Source organism: Balaenoptera borealis, assembly GCF_965194805.1.
Source record: "Balaenoptera borealis genome assembly, chromosome: 18".
NCBI lineage: Eukaryota > Metazoa > Chordata > Mammalia > Artiodactyla > Balaenopteridae > Balaenoptera > Balaenoptera borealis.
In genome coordinates this window covers 26,484,362-26,511,253 of record NC_138877.1, presented here as the reverse complement: position 1 = coordinate 26,511,253, position 26,892 = coordinate 26,484,362, and the positions used below count along the sequence as shown (strand labels likewise).

The 26,892-nt window shown below is 36.6% G+C and overlaps 1 protein-coding gene and 1 long non-coding RNA gene across 3 annotated transcripts in view; one reads left to right on the top strand and one right to left on the bottom strand.

Moving 5' to 3' along the window:
* Positions 1 to 26,396, top strand: part of WBP4 (WW domain binding protein 4) — a 31,024-nt gene extending 4,628 nt beyond the window's left edge. For both annotated transcript variants that reach the window (XM_082365607.1, XM_082365608.1), the window contains exons 5-10: positions 3,305 to 3,472; positions 4,549 to 4,595; positions 5,067 to 5,142; positions 6,887 to 7,092; positions 10,713 to 10,876; positions 25,225 to 26,396. In XM_082365607.1, the coding sequence (XP_082221733.1) occupies positions 3,305 to 3,472; positions 4,549 to 4,595; positions 5,067 to 5,142; positions 6,887 to 7,092; positions 10,713 to 10,876; positions 25,225 to 25,435 (872 nt within the window). In that variant the 3' untranslated portion in view covers positions 25,436 to 26,396. The remainder of the gene's footprint in view (positions 1 to 3,304; positions 3,473 to 4,548; positions 4,596 to 5,066; positions 5,143 to 6,886; positions 7,093 to 10,712; positions 10,877 to 25,224) is intronic.
* LOC309615761 lies at positions 17,489 to 25,218 on the bottom strand. The gene is made up of 2 exons (XR_014237058.1): positions 23,370 to 25,218; positions 17,489 to 23,016 (listed from the first exon to the last, which is right to left on the bottom strand). It is a non-coding gene; the product is annotated as an uncharacterized lncRNA (long non-coding RNA).
* Positions 26,397 to 26,892: the final 496 nt, after the last annotated feature.

Below are 26,892 nucleotides of genomic sequence, written 5' to 3'. Positions count from 1 at the left end.
CTGTCTTTTACAAGTTTGACTTCTTTAGATTCCACATATAGGTGATACCATACAGTATTTGTCTTTCCGTATCTGGCTTATTTCACTTAGCATAATGTGCTCAGGGTTCATCCATGTTGTCGCAAATGGCACGGTATCCTCCCTTCTCATGGCTGAATTTGTGTGTGTGTGTGTGTGTGTGTGTATATGCCACATCTTTTTTTATCCACTTATCTGTTGATGGGCATTTAGGCTGTTTCCTATCTTAGCTATGAATAACTTAGCTGTGATAATGCCGCAATAAGTATATATCTCTTCATAATCCAGTCTCATTTCCTTTGGGTATATACCCAGACGTAAATTGGTGGATGGTATGGTAGACCTGTTTTTTAATTTTCTGAAGAACCTCCGTATTTTTTTCCTCTGTGGTTGAACCAGTTTACATTCTCACCAGCAGTGTATGAAGGCTCCCATTTTACCACATGCTCGCCAGCAGGAAGGTAGATAATTTGAGGGTGTGAGGATAACTCAGTTCCAGATAAAAGGCATTATTTAAGTGGAGTGTATCTATCTTGTCACTGAATTTAGACTTTAAGTTGGTAACTTTCTATAAAGCATTTCTTCCATGACAAATCCATCATCCTGAAACCAGATCTCAGTTGTTGATCTTGCATAATGGTTGCAGTAGTCAACATGGAATGGTATTCTTTACTTTCTAACAAAAACTGCTTTCGATTAACTTTTTAAGCAGAGTAACAGTTAAGTTAATTGGCATTGCCCTCATCAGATAAGAACAGTTGTGCCCAGACTTCTTTTTTGGATGCGTTGGGTCTTCGTTGCTGCACACAGGCTTTCTCTGGTTGCGGCGAGTGGGGGCTACTTTTCGTTAAAATGCAAGGACTTCTCATTGTGGTGGCTTCTCTTGTTGCGGAGCACAGGCTCTAGGACCGCAGGCTTCAGTAGTTGCAGCACGCGGGCTCAGTAGTTGTGACACGTGGGCCCTAGGGCTCACGGGCTTCAGTAGTTGTGGCATGTGGGCTCAGTAGTTGTGGCTCATGGGCTGGAGAGCATGGGCTCAGTAGCTGTGGCACACAGGCTTAGTTGCTCCGTGGCATGTGAGATCTTCCCAGACCAAGGATCAAACCCCTGTCCCCTGCATTGGCAGGCGGATTCTTAACCACTGCACCACCGGGGAAGTCCGTGACCAGACTTTTAAAATATCCTGGACATTATTAGTTAAAAGGCGGGGGTAGTAGTATTTCTACAAGGGTAAAGCTTTATGTTCATTTTAAGGGGAAAAAGGATTGTAGGCATTCCTGCAGAATTAAAGACGTAGTTGAAAATTCATCTCATCAATTAGGTAGATCGAGAGATTCTATTATGCTGCCCTATGAGCAAATAAATCTTAGTGTTTTATATTTAATTGGATTTTTCCTATCAAATGTTTTTCATAGCCTTGTTTTCTAAATAGAATATGTATTCCTTTAAAAGTGCAACAGTATAGGCAAAGAAAAGAGTTTTTAAAACTAGCTGCTTTTAAGATTTCTCCAGACATCTTCAGAATTTTTTTAATAAAGTTATACTGTACATTTTATGCTGTGGTCTGTTTGGGGGTTGTTTTATTTCTTCCCTAAATGATATGTCAAATACGTCTTTTCTTTTAAATAATTAAAGATACACATTATTTTTAGTGGCTACAGTGTTTAGAAACACAAGCTTTGGGGTCAACCAGAATCGCCTCTTGCTAGTGATACGACTTTCGATTTTTACTACAGTTAAGTAACATAACGGTATGAATTGCTCATTACTATGACCACTTGTAACAAGTGTTCAATAAAGGGTATAAAATGCCATAATAGGATGCCATTAAAATGCCATAATTCATGTAACTAGTCTCTTCCTGATTAACATTTAGGTTCCTTGGAGTTTTTTACTGTTAGGAAGCATGTTTCAGTGAGCACCCTTGTGTAGGCATGTTTTCACATTTATCTCTGTAGGCTCAGTTTCTAGAAGTGAGATTGCAGATTTAAAGTGCAAATATATTTTGTATATTGACTGATGAAATCAAGCTGTCTCCACAAATGTTGGGCTGATTTATACTTTTTCTAGAAATAAAATTATTTTATTAACTGATGTTGGGAATAACTAATTATTCCTTTGGAAAAAAGCAAAGCCATAAAAACTACCCATTTTTTATACCCATGTAAATATCCGATAGATCATACTGACTAACTGTGGATTTGGTCATTCTTTTCAGTATTATTGACCTAATGCAAAAAAAATTGTATGTATTTGCATTTCTTTGGATATTAGTGAAGTAAGTGTTAAAGTACCTTTGTACTTTTTGCCCATTTTTGTGTTAGAATGTTAGATTTGTAAGGGATCTTTGTTAGGAACATTAATCCTCTGTCATATTTGTTGTAAAGATTTATCATTTGTCTGTCTTATGTTTTTTTTGTTGTTTTTATTTTTGCCATACCAAATATTTGAATTTCTGTGCAGTCAAATTTAACATTTTTTTGGTTTTTTTGGTAAATATCTTTGATCTGACATTTATATTGATGTAAAAACATGGGAGGATCAGGGAGTGGAGAATAAATTTACTTTTTTCCAAATAATTAACCAGTCAGTCCAACATCGTTTGTTAAACTATTTTTTTTTCTCTAATAAGAAATACCAGAAATATGCAGTTGGAACTGTTTCTGTACTATTGTGTTTCAGTCATATGTTTGTCTACTTCTGGATCAGTTTTACACTATTGGTTGTTTAATCAGAGTTTCAGAATGTTTAATATCTAGTAGGACTAGATTCCCCTTATCACTTCTTTTTATAATTCTCCAGAATATTCTTATATTCTTGCATGTTTAGCTTTCTAAATAGGCTTTGTAATAACGTGTCAAGTTCCCAAAAGAATCTTGTCAAGCTTTTTTTTTTTTTTTTTTTTAATTAATTAATTAATTTATTTTTGGGTGTGTTGGGTCTTCATTTCTGTGCGAGGGCTTTCTCTAGTTGTGGCGAGCAGGGGCCACTCTTCATCGCGGTGTGTGGGCCTCTCACTGTCGTGGCCACTCTTGTTGCAGGGCACAGGCTCCAGACGCGCAGGCTCAGTAGTTGTGGCTCACGGGCCTAGTTGCTCTGCGGCATGTGGGATCTTCCCAGACCAGGGCTTGAACCTGTGTCCCCTTGCATTGGCAGGCAGACTCTCAACCACTGCGCCACCAGGGAAGCCCTTGTCAAGCTTTTAATTGGAATAAAATTATTAGTGTTTTATAACAGGAAAAAAAATTTACATCAGCTACTTCACCCTTCTCTCATCTTTCTTCAGAAATTTCAGATCCAAGCGTGTCACCAGTAACCAGCACTATCCCACCCACCTCTGCATCAAATCAGCAGAAAGAAAAGAAGAAAAAGAAAAAAGACCCTTCAAAGGGCAGATGGGTAGAAGGCATAACCTCTGAGGGTTACCATTACTATTATGATCTTATCACAGGAGGTAAGTCATTTAGGCATAAAAATAGTAGAGAATGATAACTGACAGTTTGTTTTGTGTTAGGACTTTTAGTTAATATTGGAACGTTTAAACAATGAAAGACTAACTTTACGTTTTTGCCACTGGTAAAAAAATTATGTGCCCTTTAAAAAGGTACCCTTCTCATAGTGACTCAAGGTCATAATTAAAGACTTAATAGTGGGTTCCTTACAAATAAATTATAGCTTTATATTTTCTCAGTAAAACTTTGTAAATATTTTAACTTTTAGGAGTGTATGAGATCACAAGGAGAAAGAAGAGAACAAGAAGTAGAAAGGGTGGGTGGTACATATATTAAAGGAATGGGTAGAAGAAAAGGTAAGAATGGTCAGGAAGGTAGGAAATGAGATTAGAGAGTTAATCACGAAGAAAACCTTGGGCTACCAGTATTATGGTAATTATTAAGATCTCTAGAATCACAGTCAGTTTTTGACAACATAGAAATAGTAACAATCTCTGAGAGTTTGCACTGAGCCGTAAGTGAAGTGCGTGTTGTTGTTCAGCAGTGAACCATAAATAATTGTATGCTAGGGATTATAAGTCTTTCTCAAATTTACATAGAAATTATTTATTAATTACATTTTTTCTCCCTTCTGGTGCCTATTCCTTGCTGCCTTTGTTCACCATCCTACTTTATATACTCTTGCTCTCAGCAATATTTGTTTTTAATTCCTGCATTCTTCATCTTATTCCTCTTTGGAGTCATTCATCCCATCTCTCACTCTCTCCTGCCCCAAGATGTCAAAATTTATCAAGCCTGAATTCCAAGAAATCTTTAAGAGAAGCTCTACCTAGCTCTAATAATTCTTGTGAAGTACCAGTAACTTCTTATCCTTCGTTCTGTCCTTCCTTCTTGGTTACATTGCATTCATATGTATTCTTCACAGTACTACTGGGATGTATGTTGTTTCTTTTTATTTTTCAATTATGTTTTAAACTGTAGACACGTAGCGTTTCATTCATGTTGAATATCTTGTAATTTTTTGCCAAATTAAATTTTTTTGGGAAGATTTTACAAATGCAATATATTTTGCTTTAAGCATCTCAGTGGGAGAAACCTGAAGGATTTCAAGGAAACTTAAAAAAGGTAACTGAAGCACATTAATAGTCTTTTTAAAATTCTTTTAAGTGATTGGCTTCTGGGATTTTTGTAGGGTTGATTAAGCAAATTAACTTCCAGATAAGCCTCCCTGTCCCCCCAACCCCCTTTGTTCCTTTCTTTCTATAGTCCTTTTGTTAAAAGGGTGGATGGAGGTGGAAAAGTGATGTCTACCCTAAAAGTCCACACAGGGCAAACATTATTAGTTGGTTTGCAGTCAGTTGCCATTTACATGTCCCTGTCAGTCTGCAAAGAACTGTTTCTGGCTTTCAGAGGCAAGGCATTCCCTCCCTGAAAGGTGGCTCATGATTAACACAAATCAAGCTTCCTGGCCATGATCAGTACCACCACCCCTAACTGCCAGGTGTCAAGAGGAGAGGAAAGGTTGGCTGGCTCTGCGTTAGTTACCTAATATATAACCACATCTTCAGTTTATGCTGGTGTTTTTCCTCCCATTAGACGGCAGTGAAGACCGTTTGGGTAGAAGGTTTAAGTGAAAATGGCTATACCTATTATTATAATACAGAAACAGGGGGTAAGTATTACCTTTGTTTATCTCTTAAGCTGTCTAAAATTGTACCTCACACTGCTTATTAGCCTGCTGATGAATTGTCTGAACTTGAGAATTTTAGTATAGTGATAAACATATTTCTGTAGCAAGTATGTATTTTTTATAATTTAAAAACATTAATACAATGGAAAAGCAAAAAGATTTCGATAATATACTGAGCCGTGTGTTGTTATTCTCAAGTGATACTGCATTCACAAATTTTTTTACTTTGAAAATCATTTTTACTTTCTCTACCATCATTGGTTTTTATCGTGATTATTTTAGAAATATAATCATTACCTTGGAAGATCACTTCATTCAGCTTGCCTTCTCCTATTTTAAAAAGCAGAACTGAAGCTATTTTAGCAGTGGCTAAGACTGTCTAATTTTCACTTTTACTAATTTAATAATTTTCAGTTATATAAATATTTAGAAAACATGCATAATTATTGTTACCTAATTATTATCTAAGTTTTTCAAATTAAGATTTTATCTAATTTCATAAAACTAGTCTTTCCAGTAATTATAGTTGGTTTCTTCTGCAATTAAATTTACCAAAATAGCTATAGTATTGGTGTAACTTTGAGCTTTGTTTGTTTGTTTGTTTTTTAATTCCTGCTATCCAAAGACTGCTACATAGCATTAAGTCTTTTAGGAGGAAAAGGCCCTTTTGACCTCCAAGTAGATACCCATCCTGCCTAATGATGACAATGCTTCTACCTCAGTAAACTTGATGTACTGAATCCTTATAAAGATAAAATAACATATAATATAACTGTAGAGTTAGATCTGAGTGAGCTCAACGCACAGCTTCCCTTACCAGCTCTATGATTGTGGGTAAGTCACTGAGCCTATATTTGCTCTTAAGTAGAGCTGATCCTGTACTCTGTGAGTTCATGATGGTCATGTGTCTCTAAAGTTCCCCAAACAGTACCTGGTACATATTAAATGCTTAACCAATTATTTCTTGTAAGTTCTTTTATTACTTGTGTGAAATAGAGACAAGGAAAAAGTAATTTTTTTCATTAGTACTGGAAAGAACCCTGTAATTAATAAGGGACTATACATACTGATTTTCCCTCAACGATTTCAGTTTATGTCTGGATCAATGTGATTAGTAATAGAGCCCCCTTTACTCTTAAAACTTTCCCAGTTGAACAATAAATTTGAGAATCCCTGTCCCTTTTATTAAACTAAAAATAGAGAATAACTGCAGATAATTAGAACTGCTATCATTTTACTAAAAGCCCAACAAACCACTGGGTGGCAGTAGAGTTCAACTGAGATGATTTTTTTTCCCCTTATTATAAAATGACAAATTATATTCATTCATATCTTCGCCATATTATTCCACTTTATGAAGATCCCAGGGAAATTTTGTGATAAATAAATTTCAGGAAATCTCATGTGTGCCCATTACGATGTTTCTTGAAACTGGTGTTGGTTAAATTTTGAGTCCTCAGAAAGTATTACCAGTTCTTAGGTCTCTTTCCATTGGGGCTGTAGTTTATACATCTAGTGTATCCAGATTGCTTGAATTTAATTTCTGAAAGATAATAGCAAGACCTTTGGGATCTCTTATTTATTATCTTCTTGATCGAGTGATGGTGTGAAACAGATGCAGTGTTGTCACTTAATATACTGTAAGTGACAGGAAACATTATATTGGGAATTACTTCTAAAGAGAATTGGTAACTAAATAACATGACTATTAAAATGTGTTGAATAGAATCCAGATGGGAAAAACCTGATGATTTCATTCCACACTCTGGCGATCTGCTTTCTAGTAAAGTCAATGAAAAGTCACTTGGCACCCTAGAAGAGTCCAAACCATCAGATTCACATAGTGCTTCTGATGGGGAACAAGAAGCAGAAAAGGGAGGAAAAAAAGGAGAGGTCTCTACAGAAGCGCAAAAGCTGAAAATAAAGTTTAAGGTAAGTTCTTGATTTACTCTTTACAACAGTTTGTTAATTTATGAAAAGATCTACAGACTTTCTTCAGCTTTCTGGTAGAAGATAGAAATAAAACCAAGAGATGCATTTTGGCACCCGGATAAATGGTTGTATCATTTATTGATATCTATTTGATAACAATATAATAAATTCATTTTTAGACCTCCTAAGTATGAAATGCCTCTGTAACATTCAGAGAGCTGTCTGAACACGCAAGTATGAATGTCTAGGCTAGAAATGTTAATTTGAGTATCATCAACATACTGGTAGTAATTTAAGTCTCAGAATGGATGAAGTAACCTAGGAAAATGACCTTGGGGAACGTTAAACATTTAAGTGCAGGAGAGAAAGAGGAGCCCACAAGGCAGAATGAGGAAAGAATGATTAGGAAGGTATGCTGAGAAGCAGAAGAATTCAGTATCCCAGAAGCCAAAGGAGTAGAGAACATCAGGGATTAACTAGGTCTAGAAAAGGAAAAATGTCCGTTGAATTTTGCAGTAAGGAAGTCCTTGATATCCTTCTAGCAGTTATACCAGAGTTTTAGGTGGGAAAACTCAGATTACAGGAGGATGAAAAGTGGTTCACAGTGTATATGTGGTTTGGATATGAAATGAAAAGTAGAAATTAGATGGTAAGATGGTGGCTACATGCTGACTTTTAATTGTGAGAGATTTGTGGTGGTGATGTTTTCCTTAAGAGGGGCTCCAAAGGAGGTAGAAAGGGAATACCAACACGGGTAAGTGGATAGGTTGGTCTTGAACAAGGAATAAACTCATTTTCTGTAAGAAGGTAAGGTTTTCATTTTCTATAATGTATGACTATGGATGATTTGCTGTCAGGAAAGAGTCCTGCCTTTTAGCCTCAACTTACTCATGTATAAAGAAATCAAGATTGCTTGCTGAGAGTGAGAAGCTTTGGGGAGCTTGACAACATTAACAGTCTAAAATAATCACTGAGCCAGGGTGGGAGAAGAAATGAACTAAGTAAGAGGATTGACAGGTGGTGGTGCTAAGTGCCCAACCATGGTGGGAAAGTAAAACAGACATTTTAATAGTGTTAATAGTATTGCTAGTCCTGCTTTTGTGACCTTTCCAGGAACACTCAGGAGCCTGGGTGCCAGAGCAGACAAGATACATAGCATTGATCCATGGTTGAGTACTGGCCTGAGAGGTGAAGGAATATCCAGGATGCTGGAGAGAGGGCACTTCCAGCCTTACCTAGGGTCTTGTCATTGCCTGCAACTTCTTAACCTACCCCATAAATCTTGGTGGAACTTAGGGTGAGGAATGTATCCAGTTTATAGAAGAGCAGCAGCAAAGCTCTTGTGTAGTAGATATCTCACAGTGTTTATAGTGAAATTTAGGTAACCCAGCATCCAACGTGGGACAGATATTATTAACTTCAAGCAAACAAAATACTACAAAATACAGATAAACAAAAAAGGACAAACTATAATCCTGCCGCTTCCCAGAGAAATCAGTATAATACCTTGATGTTATTGGTCTATAATTTTCTATTCAGACTCGTACATTGCTTTAAACAAGGTATGGAGTCATACTGTAATAAGGTTTTATTATCACTTTCCAATTTAATCTGTCACAAAGACATCGTTAAGTCTTCATATACTAAAATAATGGATAGATAGTATTCCATGATATGAATATAAAATTATTAATTCAGCCCTGTGGAGCTGAATATGTATTTTGAATAATCACTAAGGGGACCAGGAGAAGAAATAACTGGAGACACATTACTAAGCAGTGTTAAAGTCTCTGCTGAAATTGGATGTCATAAATTCTGAAATCTCATCAGTTTGTATGGTTGTGTGATTTTTTTTTGTAACACTTGACAAACTAATGGTTGGATAGATTTGTGTTGGAGATTTTTAGGTCCTACGCAATAGACACGCATAGGGACAAAAATATTTAAGGGTGCTAGCAAAAGAATGTTTATAACGTGATTCTCTGTGGGCTGGGGCCTGATAATGAAGAATGTAAAGTCTAGATGAGACTAACGAACTCAGAACACAGGAAATTAAGGTAGTAGAGATGGTAACGATGTTGGATAGGAGGTATTGTAGAAGTAAGCGAGCCAGAAAGCCAAAAGAATAACATTGTGGTCAGAGGGTGGGCTTTTGGAGTTTAAGATTTTGTAAGTGGGTCATTTTTGAGTGATGACCTCATTCAAATTAAAAGGAACATAAGTGTGAGGATCTAATATTTGAATATTACCTATGTACCAGGTGCTACATATGAGGAAAATATCTTATTAGGCAGCTGAAATATAGTGAAGGCCAAAGTCATTGGTCTTGTGGGTCACAAAACTGAGGGTAGGGAATATTTAAGCTCTGGGATGACAAGAGTTTTGGTTTTTTGTTTTGTTTCGTTTTTATTAGAGTATAGTTGCTTTACAGTGTGGACAACAAGAATTTGAACAGAGAGAACATACAGAGTTGCCAGAGTCATCACTTGATATGGAGAAATGGGGACTTCCCTGGCGGTCCAGTGGTTAAGACTCTGCGCTTCCAGTGCAGGGGCATGGGTTCAGTCCCTGGTTAGGGAACTGAGATCCCACATGCCACATGGCCAAAAAGTAAATAAATAAATAAAGGAAAAAACATACATACCAATAAGTGTGAACGTTAAAAAATATATGTATGGAGTAGTGGCCAGAGGTCATTAGATCATGAGAGGGAGAATGGAAGAGAACTATACAGAAGGTGATATGAGCCTCAGAGGAGGAGGCATTTATTGCATGACCTCAGTAAAAATGTCTTACTTTAAAAATGTCATGGCCTGTAAGCAGTCAGGTTGTCTAAGAGAAAGCTGATGCTGTCTCCTACGTCTATGATATCAACAGCATAAGGGAATGAGTTAACATCCATTCAAAGAATTGCAAACAAAACAGTGTTCCAGGACTGCCACCCATGGTTGTGCAGTTTACGAAGAGACTGAAATCTAATGCATGGTCCACATGCTAAACCAGGCCACGGGGCTTTGTTATCCCAGATGATAAAAGCGCCGTAAAAGCACCAGCCCTCTCCAGGGGTTCCTTGGGAGCTACTTCTACCTCAGGGGTGTGTCTTTTTCTAATTTCACATCATTACCAGTTGTATAGGCCAGTGAGGTTTTGGCAGTGTCCTCAACGTGAAGATGGATTTCGGTTAACACTAATTTGTTGAGGGAGTTCTTTAAATAGATAATGGGTATAGAAGGGTCCAGTGACATGGCATTAAATTCAAAAGGGGCACAGTATAAAGGGAGGTCACTGTTGGACATGTAAGTAAGGAGAGAAGCAGTAAAGTGGAGAAGAGAGGATAAAAAGGCCAGTGTATGTCTCTGAGGGGGGTAGAACGTTAATAGGATCATGTTATATTATTTTAAAAAACAGCCTTGGCCATGATGTGTTAGCATTTTAGACTTAATGAAAAACCTAATCAAGCATTAAAGAAGTTCTTTTATGTACGTTTGTTGTGTTACGTGCTAATTTGAACTATTGAGTTAATGTATTATTTATAAATCAATACCAAGACTACGTTAAAGAAATTTTTGGTCCTGGCAGTTTTGCTTGAAGTTTGTTATTTCTTAACTTTGACATTTCAGGAAAAAAATAAAAATAGTGATAAAGGAACTGAACCAGAAACACAGAAAGAAAAAAATACCCAAGGGAAGAATTCATCAGGTCCAAATGAAGAAGAACCCAAAGCTCATAAAAAATCTAACCCATATGGAGAATGGCAAGAAATTAAACAAGAGGTTGAGTCCCAGTAAGTACATGAAACTTAATGCCACTGTTACTACAGGTATTTTACGTCCCATTATTTCCATAAATTGCAGTACCTAATTTCAGGAATAAGGTGCTCATTAAAAGTGTAGCTCATTTCCTTTATTTCTAGAATGGTTTTGTTTTTTCTAATTAAATATTTTAAAATGTAAGCTAAGGTTTATTTTTTTAAAGTAAACTAATGATTGTTTTAATTCTTACTGAGACATGACATTTCTATTGACCACACATTCCCACACTAACATACCATACACACATGTGCGTTATCACACTCAACCATCGTTATTCTATCAGAGAAACAAATACCTGCATATGCAGTACATGCTTCATGGGATCTATCTAAAGGCAAGAAAAAAGCTCTTGTTTTGTTACTGTATTGAAAATGGCTTATGACACTTAGCTAAGTTTTTAAGTTTTTATTCAAAAAATGGCAGTTTTATCAACTAAACAAGATCATGGTAGAGATGTTACCTGGTTTACATTATTAACTTATGTGTTCATATCAGCTATTGTCTTAGGATCATTTACACAATGAAAGGAAAATGTCACCCCCAGCTTCACACATTGGTGTTTCTTAAATGCTTAAAAAATATCTTCAGGTGGGAAAAAAGTATTTATATGAATTAAGCAGTTTTTCTCCAAACATTAATGCTTTGAAATGGTAATGTAATATAACTGTTCCATGCATACTTTTATAGTGAAATTATTCATTGTTAAAACTGTACTTTAGGGGACTTCCTTGGCAGTTCAGTGGTTAGGACTCTGTGCTTCCGCTGCTGGGAGCCTGGGTTTGATCCCTGGTCAAGGAACTAAGATCCCGCATACCATGCAGGCAGCCAAAAAAAACAAACCAAAAAACTGTACTTTAATGAAAAGGTCATGTTTTTTCAGAAGACGGAGTAATACAAGTTTTGGACAGCTTTATATACTGTTCTAATAAGAATTGATTCCTTAGTGATACTGTACCATAATATAGCTTTGAACTATTAAAATGTTTTTATTAAATATTCAGCTTTTATTTTACTTAATGAAATATTAGGAAATGTGTATTTAATGCTACATAGTGCCAGGGACCGTAAGTATATTGATTGTGTATATTGAAGTTGCAGAAATAATAGACTGCATTGATTACTTCAGCCCCTAAGTGATTTCTTAAGTGACTTACAATAGGAGGATGGTCTTCCTATACCAATATCTCCTGTACTTCAAAGTTGAGATTTCTTAAAATTTGAGTATTTTGTTTTCCATGTGATAAGTTTACTGTAAAGCCATTATTCTTAACATCAGCCAGTTTAATATGTGATGGATTGTGTCTGACTTCCTAAGTAGATTTACTGGTGAGGTTGAAACATTTTTTTCATATACCTGTATTTATCAGTGTTTTGTATTTACTCTTCTGCGAATTGTCTGTTCATAGTCTTTGCAAATTTTTCTATTGAAGTATTAGTCTTTCCTTACTTGCAGAAGATCCTTATGTGGTACAGAAGCTAACCATTTATTAGTAGTAGTTATGGTGGATTTTCCACATTTGTAGTTAGACTTTTAATTGTGCTTATGATGGTTTTAGATATGTAGAACTTTGTAATGTTTAGTCTGATATCTTTTCTTTTCCTTTGTGATCTGTTTTATTGATACTACCCTTTTTCATCCAAAAGTCAAGTTTATACTTGTATCTCCTCCTGGTTTGTGTGGTCTTACTTCTTTTTTATGTAATTATTATTATTTTTTAAATTTATTTATTTATTTTTGGCTGTATCGGGTCTTCATTGCTGCGCACGGGCTTCTCATTGCTGTGGCTTCTCTTGCTGCGGATCACAGGCTCTAGGCGCGCAGGCGTCAGTAGTTGTGGCACTCGGGCTCAGTAGTTGTGGCTTGCAGGCTCTAGAGCACAGGCTCAGTAGTTGTGGCGCACAGGCTTAGTTGCTCCACAGCATGTGGGATCTTCCCTGACCAGGGATCGAACCCGTGTCCCCTGCATTGGCAGGCAGATTCTTAACCACTGTGTCACCAGGGAAGCCCACATTTTTATGTAATTATTTAATCCATCTTTTATGTAGTTATTTAATCCATCTTTAATAATTTTGATACATTGTATGAAATGAGATTTTTTTTTTAATATTTATTTATTCTTTGGCTGCATCGGGTCTCAGTTGTGGCACATGGGCTCTTCATTGCGGTGCGTGGGCTTTTCTCTAGTTGTGGTGTGCGGGCTTTTCCCTAGTTGTGGCACATGGGCTCCAGAGCATGCGGGCTCAGTAGTCGTGGCACGCAGGCTCAGCAGTTGCGGCACATGGGCTTAGTTGCCCCTCGGCTTGTGGGATCTTAGTTCCCTGACCAGGGGTCAAACCGGTGTTCCCTGCATTGTAAGATGGATTCTCAACCACTGGACCACCAGGGAAGTCCTGAGATGAGATTGTAAAATAATTTTTTATCTTACCTGGCAAACCAATTTTGCCAGTACCATTCTTCCCCATTTTTAAGTGGCATTTTTTTTTTTTTTATCTTGTATTTAATTCTTAAATTTACCAGTTTGTTTCTGGCTACCTATTCTGTTCTATTGGTCCATCTATCTTTGTGACAGTACCATAAAGCCTTAATAATTATGATTTAACTATATCCTTTTATATGGTATGTTCTGATATCTGGTGGTGTATCCCTGTATTTTTTTTTCCAAATTTTCTTAAGTAGTCTCTTCCCATTTTTTCCATGTTAATTAAATCATTTGCAAGTGTTCAACAAGTATAATATTTATATAAATATTACAAATAAATTATACTTGTTGAATTTGGCAAAAATTGATGTGTTTTCAGTATTTCATAGTTTCATCAAAAAATGTTGTACATGCCTCTTTTTACTCAAGTCATTTTGTAGGATTCTCTCTCTGGCTTTTGTAGCTGCCTCTGTGTAAGTCTCATGCTTGCATTTCTTGAATGTAAGCTAAGTAGCCACTTAGTCTACTTGATTCATTTCTGTAAGCCCAGGACTAAAAACAGTGACTGGAACATAATAGGTGCTTAGTACATGTTTATTAAGTACATGAATAAATTTTTACATATTTTGCTATTTTTAATTGCAGATTTAGTCCATTTTTTCCATTATTTTGTAAACCAGTAATTATGGTGTGAAAAAGCCTATGTGTCCAATTATGTTGCTGATTATTATTTTTAAGACTTACTCTGAGTCTTGGGTTTTCCATGTAGAAACTTGTCTGCAAATATTTTTTGATTTTTTTCTGTTGATACTACTTCCTATTTATTTCATGTCCTATTTATTTTAGTTACATTTTTAAGCCCAATGTTATATAATAATAAGGGGAGTGGGCATTTCTACACATGTGTTTTGTTGCTGATATCGATAGAAATGTCTCTAAAATTTATATTGAGGATTATATTGACTATTGGCTTAAGATAGATAATCTTTATTATGTTAAGGAAGTGTGCGTTATTTCTGGATTGTTCAAGGATTATTATCAGAAATAGATTTTGGTGAATTTCAGCAGCCATAGCTCTGATGTGTTAAACTGATTGGGAAATGGTGGTCTATGGTTTAGTTTTGTTTTTGTTTGTTAAATGTATGATAACTTTATGAGATTTTTGTATCTGACTTATGCTAAATAAAATGGATTAGGTAGCTTTCCATTTCTTTAATGTTCTAAAATAGTTAATAGTTTCCCTGGGATTAAAAAGTTTTTTAAAAAATCACTAGTAAAATCTTCTGGTCCTGGAGTTCTAGGGGGAGGTAATCTTTGATAGCTTTTTCAGTCTCTTGGATACTATCTATGTGACATTAGGCAAGTTGCCTAATCTACATGAGCCTCAATTTCTTCATCTGTAAAATGGGATAATAATAGTTCCTGCCTAATTTCTAATTTATTGTGAGGAATAAATTAGAAAAGAACAAGTTAACACATTTATCACTGTTCATACTTGGTACCTAGAACACCTAAGCACTCAGTCACTGTTACATGCTGCAGCTGATGTTAGGGGGGCAGGGGTAGGAAGTAGCTTCAGCTAGTCAGTTTCAGTAATTCATATTTTCCCCTAAAATCTTGTGTTTCATCAAGGGCTTAAAATTTAAAACATATGATAATACATTAAACTTCCTGTATGTTTAAATTTTTCAATTATTTTTAAATCCTTTCACATTGTAAACTTTTTTATTCTTTTGGGATGATATTTGTTAAAGAATTTTTTTATTTAGTTAAGAAATTAGTTAAGATACTATAATTTACATATAACACGTAAGTTTAGAGTGTGCATAGGAATTCCATGGTGGTCCAGTGGTTAGGACTCCACACTCTCATTGCCGAGGGCCTGGGTTCAATCCCTGGTCGGGGAACTAAAATCCCACAAGCCGCACGGTGCGGCCAAAATAAATAAATAAGTAAAGTGTGCAGTGTGTTGATTTGACTGACATGTTGCAAAATGACTACCACAATAGTGTTAGCTAACACCTCCATGTCACACTTAATTACCATGTTTCTGTTTGGTTGATTGGTTGGTTTTTTTGTGGTGAGGACATTTAAGACCTAGTCTCTTAGCAGCTTTAAGGTATGTAATACAGTATGGTTACTATAATCACCATCCTATAAATTAGATTCCCCCAAATAGTCTTATAACTGGAAATTTGTACCTTTTGCCCTATCTCCCCATATCCCGCATTCCTCAGACCTGGTAACCACCTCTGTACTCTTGTTTCTGTAAGTTTGGATTTCTTAGATTTCACATATAAATGATATCATATAGTATTTGTCTTTCTCTGTCTTATTTCACTTAGCACAGTGCTGTCAAGGTCCATCCATGTTGTCACAGATGGTAGATTTCCTTCTTTCTCATAGCTAAATAATATTCCACTGTATGTATATACCACATCATCTTTATCCATATCTTGGCTATTGTGAATAATGCTGTAGTGAACATGGGGGTGCAGGTATCTCTTCAAGATCCGTTTGTGTATCCTTTGGATGTATATGCACAGGTGGGAATCTTGGATCATATGGTAGTCCTGTTTTTAATATCAGGAACCTCCATACTGTTTTCCATAGTGTCTGTACCAATTTACATTTCTACCAACAGTGCTGAAGGTATCTCTTTTCTCCACATCCTTACCAACACTTGTTATCTCTTGTCTTTTTAATACTAGCCATTCTAACAGGTATGAGGTGATATTGCAGTTTTGATTCACATTTCTCTGTCGATTAGTGATGTCAAGCATCTTTTCATGTACCTTTCGGCCATTTGTATGTCTTCTTCAGAAAATGTCTATTCAGTTTCTCTGCCCATTTTTTAATTGGATTCTTTGGGGTTATTTTGTAATTGGGTTATGAGTTTTTCATATATTTTGAATATTAACCCTTTAGCAAATATATGATTTGCAAATATTTTCTTCCATTCTGTATGTTTCCTTTTCATTTTGTTGATTATTTCTTCTGCTGCCCAGAGCTTTTAGTTTGATGTAGTCCCACTTGTTGATTTTTGTTTTTGTTGACCATGCTTTTGGTGTCATATCCAAAAAATCATTGCCAAGACGGGTGTCAGGTAGAGCTCTTTTTTTTTATGTTTTCTTCTGGCAGTTTTACAGTTTCATTTCTTATGTTTAAGTCTTTAATAAACTTTGGGTTAATTTCTGTGAGTGATGTAAGATAGGGGTCCAATGTCATTCTTCTGCATGTGGTTACCCAATTTTTCTAACACCAGTTATTGAAAAGAATATATATTCCCTATTGAATAGTCTTGGCCCCTTTGTCAAATGTTAGTTGACCCTATATGTGAGGGTTTATTTCTGGGCTCTCAATTCTTTTCTATTGGTCTATGTTTCTGTTTTTATGAGAGTATCATACTGTTTTGATTACTGAAGATTTGTAGTATAGTTTGAAATCAGGAAGTGTGATGCCTCCAGCTTTGGTCTTCTTTCTCAGGATTGCTTTGACTGTTTGGGGTCTTTTGTGGTTCCTATAAAAATTATAGGATTGTTTTTCTATTTCTGTGAAAAATACCATTGGAATTTTGATCAGGATTGCATTGAATCTACAGATGGCAAATGTTGAACCATCTGTCCTTACATCTCAGGGATAAATCTCACTTGATCATGGTGTATGATCCTTTTAACGTGCTGTTCAATTCAGTTTGCTAATATTTTGTTGAGAATTTTTGCATCTATATTTATTGAGGATATTGGTCTATAGTTTTCTTTCCTTGTAGTGTCCTTATCTGGCTTGGGTATCAGGGTAATGCCAGCCTCCTGTAATGAGTTTGGGAATATTCTCTTTTCTGTTTTTTGGAAGAGTTTGAGGAGGATTGACATTAATTATTCTTTAAATGTTTTATAGAATTCTCCAGTGAAACCATCTGGTCCTGGCCTTTTTTGTGTTGGGAGGTTTTTAATTATTGGTTCAGTATCCTTCCTTGTTACTGATCTGTTCAGATTTTCTGTTTATCACAATTCATTTGGTAGGTTGTATGTTTCTAGGAATGTATCCATTTCTTCTAGGTTATCCAGTATGTTGGTGTATAATTGTTCATAGTAGTCTCTTTCAATCCTTTTTATTTCTGTGGTATCAGTTTAATGTCTCCTCTTTCATTTCTGAATTTGAGTCTTCTCTTTTTTTCTTAGTCTAGGTAAAAGTTTGTCAAATTTGTTTTTCTTTTCAATAAACCAGCTTTTAGGTTTCTTATCTTTCCTATTCTTGTCTCTATTTCATTTATTTCTGCTCTGATCTTTGTTATTTCCCTCCTTCTGCTACCTTGGGCTTAGTTTTTTTTTTTTTTCTAGTTCCTTGAGGTGTAAAGTTAGGTTGTTTTTTTTAGATCTGTCTCTTTCTTAATATAGGCATTTATCAGTATAAACTTTCCTCTTCGAATTGCTTTTGCAGCATCCTGTAGGATTTGGTATATTGTTTTTCCATTTTCATTTGTTTGAAGATATTTTTTGAGTTCCTTTGATTTCTTTTTTGTCCCATTAACTGTTCAGGAGTGTGTTAACTTCCATATATTTGCGAATTTTCCATCTTTCCTCCTGTTATTGATTTCTGGTTTTTTACCATTTTGGTCAGAAAAAATACCTGGTATAATTTCAGTCTTCTCAAATTTGCCAAGATTTATTTTGTGACCTATTATGTGATCTGTCCTGGAGAATGTTCTGTGTGTGCTTGGAAAGAATGTGTATTCTGCTGCTGTTGGACGGAATGTTCTCTATATGTCTGTAAGGTCCATTTAGTTTAAAGTATTGTTCAAGTCCGATGTTTCCTTGTTGATTTTCTCTCTGGATGATCTATCCATTGTTGAAAGTGGTTTATTTAAGGCTTCTGCTGTTACTGTGTTGTCTATTTCTCCCTTCATACCTGTTAGTTTTTGCTTAATATACTCCAGTGTTGGGCACATATATATTTAAGGTTGTTACATCTTCTTGATGAATTGACCCCCATATCATTATATAATGACTTTCTTTGTCTCTTGTTACCATTTTAGGCTTAAAGTTTATTTTGTCTGATATAAATAATAGTTACCCCTGCCCTCTTTTGGTTTCTGTTTGCATGGAATATCCTTTTCCATTCCTTAACTTTGAGCTTATGAGTGTCTTTACATCTGAAGTGAGTCTCTAGTAGGCAGCATATAGTTGGTTCTTGTGTTTTTATCCATCCACCACTCTATACCTTTTGATTGGAGAATTAAATCTATTTACATTTAGATTAATATACTTAAGGACTTACTAATGCCATCTTATTGGTTTTTGGCAGTTTTGTAGTTCCCTTTTTCCTTTTTTTCTCTCTTGCTGCCTTCCTTTTTGAATTGATGAGTTTCCATAGTGGTATGCTTTTATTTCCTTCTCTTTATCTTTTGTGAATCTATTTTAGGTTTTTGCTTTGTAATTACCATGCTGCTTATATGAAAGATCATATATATATGACAGTCTATTTTATGCTAATAACAACTTTGGTTGAATACAGAAAGTACCTTTTCACTTGCCCCCCCCATTAATGTTTTATTGAAGCGTAGTTGATTTAGAGTATTATTTTGATGTCACAATTTATATCTTTATATATTGTGTATACATTAACAAATTGTTTTAGCTATAGCTATTTTTAATACCTTTGTCTTCTAACCTTTATACTAGAGTTAAATAGTTAACACACCACCATATTATATTATTAAACTGTTTTGTATCTGACTCTGTGCTTACCTTTACCATTGTTTTGTGTGTTTTCATGTTGGTAATTAGCAACCTTTCAGCATTTCTTATAAGGCACTTTTAGTGATGATGAATACCCTCAGCGTTTTTTTTTTTTGTTTTTTGGGGAAAGTCTTTATCTCACCTTCATTTCTGAAGGACAGTTTAGTTTGGTAAAGTATTTTTGGTTAGCTTTTTTTTTTTTCTTTCAGCACTTTGAATATATCATCCTGGTCTCCACTGAAATATCTGCTGATAGCCTTATGAAATTCCCTTGTATGAGAGAAATTCTTTTTTCTTGCTGCTTTTAAAATTCTTTGATTTTAGACAGGTTTAGTAAAATGTGTCTTGGAAAAGATCTTTTTGGATTGAAATTTTGAGGTGACCTACTAACTTCAACTTGGACCCACAAATCTCTCCCCACATTTTGCAAGTTTTCAGCCGTTGTTTCTTTTTTTCTTTTTTTTTTTTTTTTGGCCACACCATGTGGCTTGCAGGATCTTAGTTCCCCAATCAGGTATTGAACCTGCGCCCTCGGTAGTGAAAGCACAGATTCCTAACCACTGATGCACCAGGGAATTCCTTCAGCCATTATTTCTTTAAATAATCTTTCTGCCCCTTTTTCCCTCTCTTCATCTTCTGAGACTCCAAGGATGCATACATTATTTCTCTTGATTGTGTCCCAAAAGTCCCATAGGGTTACTTCATCCTTTTCACTCTTTTTTTCTCCTCTGACTACAGAATTTCAAATGATCTGTCTTCAAACTCACTGATTTTTCTGCTTCGTCTAGTCTGCTGTTGAAGCTCTCTATTGAATGCTACAGTTCAGTCATTGTACTATTCAGCTCCAGAATTTGTTTGGTTCTTTTTTATGTTTTTTATCTCTTTGTTGAATTTCTCATTTTGTTCTTCTGTTGTTTTCCAGATATCATTAAATTGTTTGCCTGTATTCTCTTATAGTTCTCAGTGCATCTGTAGAACATTTTTTTTGAATTCTTTGTTGGATAGTTCCTGGTCTCAATTTCTTTGGGCTAGTTACTGGAGGTTTACTGTATTCCTTTGGTAGAGACATTTTTCCCCGATTCTTGGTGAACCTAGCAGCCTTGTGTAGATGTCTACACATTTGAAAAAGGAATAACCTCTTGTAGACTTTTATAGACTAATGTCAGTATGGGAAAACTCCCACCTGCAGGTGGGGCACACTGGAGCAGGTCTGGTGGTACCAGGCGCCAAGGGGGCATGTGGCAGCAGTGGGTCTGGGGTGGGGGGCGGTTATCGCTTTAGCTCAGGTCACTAGAATCCAGCAACTGTGTGGTTCTTGGCAAACACTGCAGGGGTTCCACAGTGGCTGCAAGGGCTGTTGGAGTCCTCAGCAGCAGTTCCAGGTCCAGCAGCTAGAGACCAGGACAGGCAGTGGTGGTGGCCGGCTCTGGTGGTGAGCATACACTTGGCTGCGGGCCCAGCTACAGATGCCTGTGTATGTAGTGGTCGGGGCCAGTTGCAGACACACAGTAGTAGGGGCCAGGCAGGCAGCAAGGGCCAGAGTCAACTACACGTTCACTGACAGCTTCAGGGACCCTGGCTGTCGGGGTGCTTTCCCATGGCTGCACAATCTCCCCCTGAGGGTAAGCACTGCAGTAGAGGCTGGTGATGGGTGTCAGGGCAGCACCATGAAAGTGCAGAGCTGGTGGGGCTAGCCCCAAGCATGCAAAGGGCAGTGGGGTCAGCCATGGGAGTCTAGGCTGCCATCTTGCACGGAGGCCTGAGCTGACTGCAGTGTGGTTCCCGGGCTCTGGCAGTGGCAAGGGCAAAGGGACTGAGGCAGCTGACATAAGTGAAAGCTAACAGCTCTGCGGCACAGTACCTGGTGAAATCTGCAGGGCATCTGCAGCAGCTGTGATGTCTGTTGGTTCTTTCTTCAGTGGCAAAAGCTGCTTTGTCTGTCTGTAGAGCAGGTCACTGTGAACTGCAATCAATCACTGCCACTGCATCGCTGTTCTTGGTAGTCCCTGATTTTTGTCCTCGTTCCTAGCAGTCTCTGTAGGTCTCACCTTCGCCATTGTGGGTGGAGTGAAACCTGAGCAGGACCTTCGTGCAGTGGCCCAAAAGGTTGCATCAGCTGGTCACCCACCCACTCTTCTTTTCATGTTGAGGGGAACTCTTTCCAACTGGGAGGTTTCCTCTTGTCTCTTGAGTGGTGTCAGCTCGGGGGATGGGATGATGCAGGCAAAGTGAAGTTGTCTTTCTTATCTTCTTTTGCAATTATTCTCATGGTATTTTGTTCCACTGTGTTGCTTAAATTTCGTAAATGGACTCCGGAGCTCTCCTAGAGCTGTTTTTCTTCATGGATAGCTATCTAATTGTTGATCATTTTGTGGGAATGAAGATTGGGGTCTCCACTAAAGGCTTTTTAAATTTGTTTTTCCTTAATGAATCAGCTCTTATTTTTAACTGTGTATTTTATTACATATCCATTTATTAATGGAGTTTCTGTTTCTTAATTTCTACTTTTGTAATTTTCTTCCCCTGACTTTTCTTAAGTTTCTTAGTGTTTGTTCTTTCTTCAGATGAACACTTAAGACTATTGACAGGAGGTGAGGAAGGGGTCTGTTCTTATTTCTTAATGAAAATAGTCAAAGCTGTATTGTCCCTGAATATAATTCTGTCCATATATCACATAAACTTTGGGTGATGATTCCTTGATTTCATTGTTTTTGGAACAATTTAATATTGTGTTTTTGCTTACTCTTTTGACTTGGTGGTTTTCCAAAAGGACTTATTTTTCAATCTCTACATAGGTGGAAGTTTTTTGGGTTTTTTTCCACCTTTATTACATTGTGTTCAGGTATTATAACCTTTACAATTTTTACATTTTGAATTTGGAAATGACCGTGGTTTTGAGGAAGTGTTTATGTAATTATTTTTTGTAACTGTTCTAAAGTTATTTGAAAAGAAGGTATATTCTCTGTAAGATATTTTATTTGCAGACTCTTTTCTTTCAAATACAAACTTCTTTTCCTCTGATTATGTCACAAGGGTATATATCCTACTTCACTGCCACTTCTGTTAGCTTCCACTTAGGAATTCCCTAGGACCATGATTTCAAAAATGGACTCTTTTTCTATTTTATCTCTCCCCGTAATCCCACTTAAGAAGTAATACTATGACTTGATCACTTTATCAAAATACAACACAAAACACCAAGATTGTGAAATTAAATGAGTCTCTCATGGATTTTCTTGGACAGAGATTCATTTGTCCAGCGACCAAACCATATTGTTCTTCATTACTCAAATCTTTCTCTGCTTGGCTAATGGAATTTCTTAGTTTCACCCAGAAGCAGAGTGGTCTAGGGGGAAGAATATAGGTTTTAGATCAGCACAGGCCTGGGTTTTAATCCAAGTAATATTACTACCATAACAGTTTAGTTGACCAAGTTATTTAACTTCTCTCTAAGCCTCAGTTTCCACTCCTGTAAAAACATAAAAATACAAAGCCAAGAATGAATACCCCATCAACTTCAGGGGCTACTAGCCTTCTTGGAAAGCACCATTGTTGGCAATTTAAGGGAAAATAGGGAAGTAGGAAAAGCAAACAAAAATGGCATTTAACATATATTTTTAATACAATAAAGTTTGGAAGGCATCTCTATTCAAAACAAATCAGATTTAAGACCTGTTCCAGTGAGAATTCCTATTTCTTGCATCCCCTCATCAGATTTTGAGGAAATGTTATATAACATCATGATATACTAAGATAGCTTCTTCCTCAAGTTTTATATTATATAGAATAGTTTTTGGTTTTGGTTTTTCTAGTTTTGAACTATCCATTACTGATTTGAAATTTTCTTTGTTCTTATATTCTTTGTACTTATATTCTCCTTTATTTTGTTTTTTGCAATCCTAGCAAATCTCCTATTGTTACATTTTTAAAAATTATTACAATGCTTAGAGACCTCTTTTTTTTTTTTTTTTTTTAATTTTATAGCTACTTTTATTTTTATTTATTTATTTATTTTTGGCTGTGCTGGGTCTTCGGTTCGTGCGAGGGCTTTCTCTAGTTGCGGCAAGTGGGGGCCACTCTTCATCGCGGTGCGGGGACCACTCTTCATCGCGGTGCGCGGGCCTTTCACTATCGCGGCCCCTCCCGTTGCGGGGCACAGGCTCCAGACGCGCAGGCTCAGTAGTTGTGGCTCACGGGCCCAGCTGCTCCGTGGCATGTGGGATCTTCCCAGACCAGGGCTCGAACCCGTGTCCCCTGCATTAGCAGGCAGATTCTCAACCACTGCGCCACCAGGGAAGCCCAGAGACCTCTTTTAAACCTGTTTTTTTACCCATGTATATATAGGATGGAACATAAAAAGATCTCTCAATTCTACCACCATAGACCTTTCTATATGGTCTGTGTGAGAGGGAAGCAAATTTGTTATCATGTACTTTTAAGATAATTGAAGTGAATAGCATATATTAAATTTAAATTCTAAGCAAACACATAAAAATCATGTTATCTCTAAACTGCAGTTGTCAAGAGCCGTAGTTGATGAGAAATCAGTGAATGTCTCTGACTTTTGTCTCTGCTTTCCTCTGACTTGACTGCCTTTCTCACAGGCTCTCCCCACTTGGTAGCAAAGCTTTAGGCTTATATCATACTTACAGTTAGAGATCCCAGCAAAAAAGAGCTGCTGCTTTGTGAGTTCCAACAGTGGTCCTGCTTAGCTTTCATCACATACCCACTGAGCTAACCACTGTGAATTCTGACTGGACATGAACTGAATTAAGCTCAAAACTCAGAAGGGAGAAGAGGTGGTTCCCAAAAGGGAAAAAAAGTTAAAAGGAGTTGTAGTGCTAAAAAAGACACTAACTAGAAGACCCCAAATAAAAAGAGAATATTTCTATTCCAAGTGCCTAGTGCATTGTCTGGTTTATAGTAGACATTCACTATAGCTGCTGTCATTAGAGTTAACTACTACTGTAGATCTACCATAACCTTTCAAACTTCTCCTGGCCTCCAGGAAAGGGTTTTCTCCCTTTATTTCCAAGAATCAAGATGAATGACTACATTACCTGGGTTCTTCTGAGATTGAGGAGTGTAGATCTGTACTAATCTTCACTCTTCTTAGATGGGGTTTCTCAACTCTTAATATCTGGGACTTCTAACATTTAACTCATACCTTTACTTTTTATTCCCTTTTCTCTATTGTCATCACTCTTCCTTTCATGCTGAGCAGGTAATCTTTTGGTTTCAAGTGATAGAAACTTGAGTTACCTCAAATTAAAAAAAGAGGTTATTAGTTCAAAGATTCCCAGAAAGGTTCTACCTGCAAGTTGTAGGAGGGGTAGGAATTGAGCCTCACGAATGATTGGAACCAGGCCTGAAACACTGGCAGGATTCTCCATCTCCCATCCTGCTTCTCTTTGCACGCCAGCCTCATTCTCTATCTCTGCAGAACTCCTTTCTCTAAGTAGGAGGATATATGGTTCCCAACAGGTTTTATATTCTTGGCCACTAGAGCGTTAAACATAATGGTCTTTCTGGTCCATGTTCAAAAAGCTCATGGGCGGGACTGATGGGTATGGTGTGACTTACTTGCTCTTTCACAAACCAGTTGACTATGTAGACGGTAGGGTACTATGATAGGTTCATATTAATTAGGTACTGAGCTCTGGACTAGTTGTCTGATTATTCATACTAACCAAGTGGATAGTTGAAGGGCTAGTGCTAGAAAAGAGGTGCTAGGCAAACAGTCTCACGGAGTCTGCTACACCAGAACATTGAGATTCCATGGTTTTCGTCTTGTGCTGTGTAAGCCTCCAGAGTCCTTGTCAGTCCATGGCAAAATCTGTTTCCAAAGATACTTCTCATTTATCCACCTGTGTAACTTATACTGCTAATCATAAGTACAAGCATTTCCTTCAGTGATACGCCCAACAGGAACAAAAGAATAGATGGGACTTTTCCTCATGTGTCCATAAACAGGTGCTCAGTATCTTAAATAATATTATAAAATCAGTATTTTAAAATAGTTTCCCACTCCAAAATAACCAGCTTCTAACTTCTATTATTATCATTAGGAAGATGACCTTGAGGCTTTGGTGGGCTCACACATTAGGTGAAAGTTTATCTTACTCTGTCAAATAATGGTTCTATTTTTACTTTCTGTTCCAGTGAGGAGGTAGATTTGGAACTTCCAAGCACTGAAAATGAATATGTATCAACTTCAGAGGCTGATGTTGGTGGGGAACCCAAAGTGGTTTTTAAAGAAAAAACAGTCACTTCTCTTGGAGTCGTGGCAGATGGAGTGGCCCCAGTCTTCAAAAAGAGAAGAATTGAAAATGGAAAATCTAGAAATTTAAGGCAACGAGGTGATGATCAATAACTGTAAAAAAAGCTTCTTGTACGGGCTTTTTGGACAGAATGGAGACTATACATCTTAAACGCTCCTCTCTGTTTATTTTACAGTACTTAAATGCTAAAAATTTAGACTTATTCTAAATGTAAAATAAATCTTTTTTCATGTGAAATTGATTTTTGTTCCTAAAGTGGAAGCCTACCACATCGCATTGTAATACAGTGTATTATGTTCAGTGTCTAAAAGTTGCTAATTATGTCATAAGATGCTATGTATCTGTTATTTAAAACATGGAAAAGAAAGGCCTCTATTCCATTCTTACTCATATGAACATACTTGTACTGCACTGAAAATGCATTACTTTTGCATGTGGACATTATCCAAGAAATAATAATTAGACCACATAAGAGAAGATTCACAGCCCGTGATGAGTCAGTCCTGAGGATCCTGTCAGAAGAACTGATGTAGAAAGTGTATGCATATGGGCTTACTTTATTCAATTTAACGTCAAGGGCCAAGAACCAGGACTGCAGCTCAGGTCGTGCTTAACATGGAATGAAAATCGAACCAGAGGTAGAAGGGTGTATCATCTGCCTGGTTCGGTGCAAAGCAACAACCACTGCTTAAGCATTTTCACCGTGAGCCAGGCACTGTGCTAGGCACTGGAGATGTAAAGGTGAGCAAGACATACCTCTGTTCTTCACGACTTCTCATTCTGACGGAGTCCTTTTTTCCCGTCATGTACTCTGTGTAGCGGCCTTATATGTACTGGAAAATATTTTTTAGGGTTTATTTGAAACTGTGTAGATGAAGTCTTGAACAAAAATAGCAAGGTTTCTGACTTCAGTAAGAGGTTTTGGCGTTCCTTTAGACAAAGTGGAAATTTCCCATTTCCTGGTGAAATTTCTTAAAAAGTGGCATTTTCCTATTTAATCCATTTGAAGTAGGTACCTTCCCTTTATTATTCCAAATTCTTAAAATTATATTTTTTATAAATTGTACAGTAGTTAACATTTGGTAGTATTTGTCTTTTTAAGGTTACTAGTGTATATGTAAGAAAATTATAGCTTATTAAAAACTTTATGAAAGAGTAAATTAAATATTGTTATTTTTTTTCTTCTAATACTGATCAGCGTCAACTTAGTATTGGTGAGATAGATAGTATTTGGAGACTTGTCTTTATATTTGTTCAGTATACTTACTTGGCTATTTCACGAATGTATAGTGTTATAGAGAAGTATTTTACATTCTCCAAGCCCATTTGTCATCTAGCTAATAAGCAGTGCATTTTGGTGCTTGACTCTCCTCAATTGGAAAAGATAATAAGATATAAATGGAGTACTGCTATATTTTACCCACATATTTAGCTCATACAAAATAAACAAATTTGAGGACATTTTTAAAACCACACCTCATTATGTAAAGTGTTTCTCTTTGATGCATTCTTTACATTATCTCCTTTACCTTTGTAACAAGGCAGTATT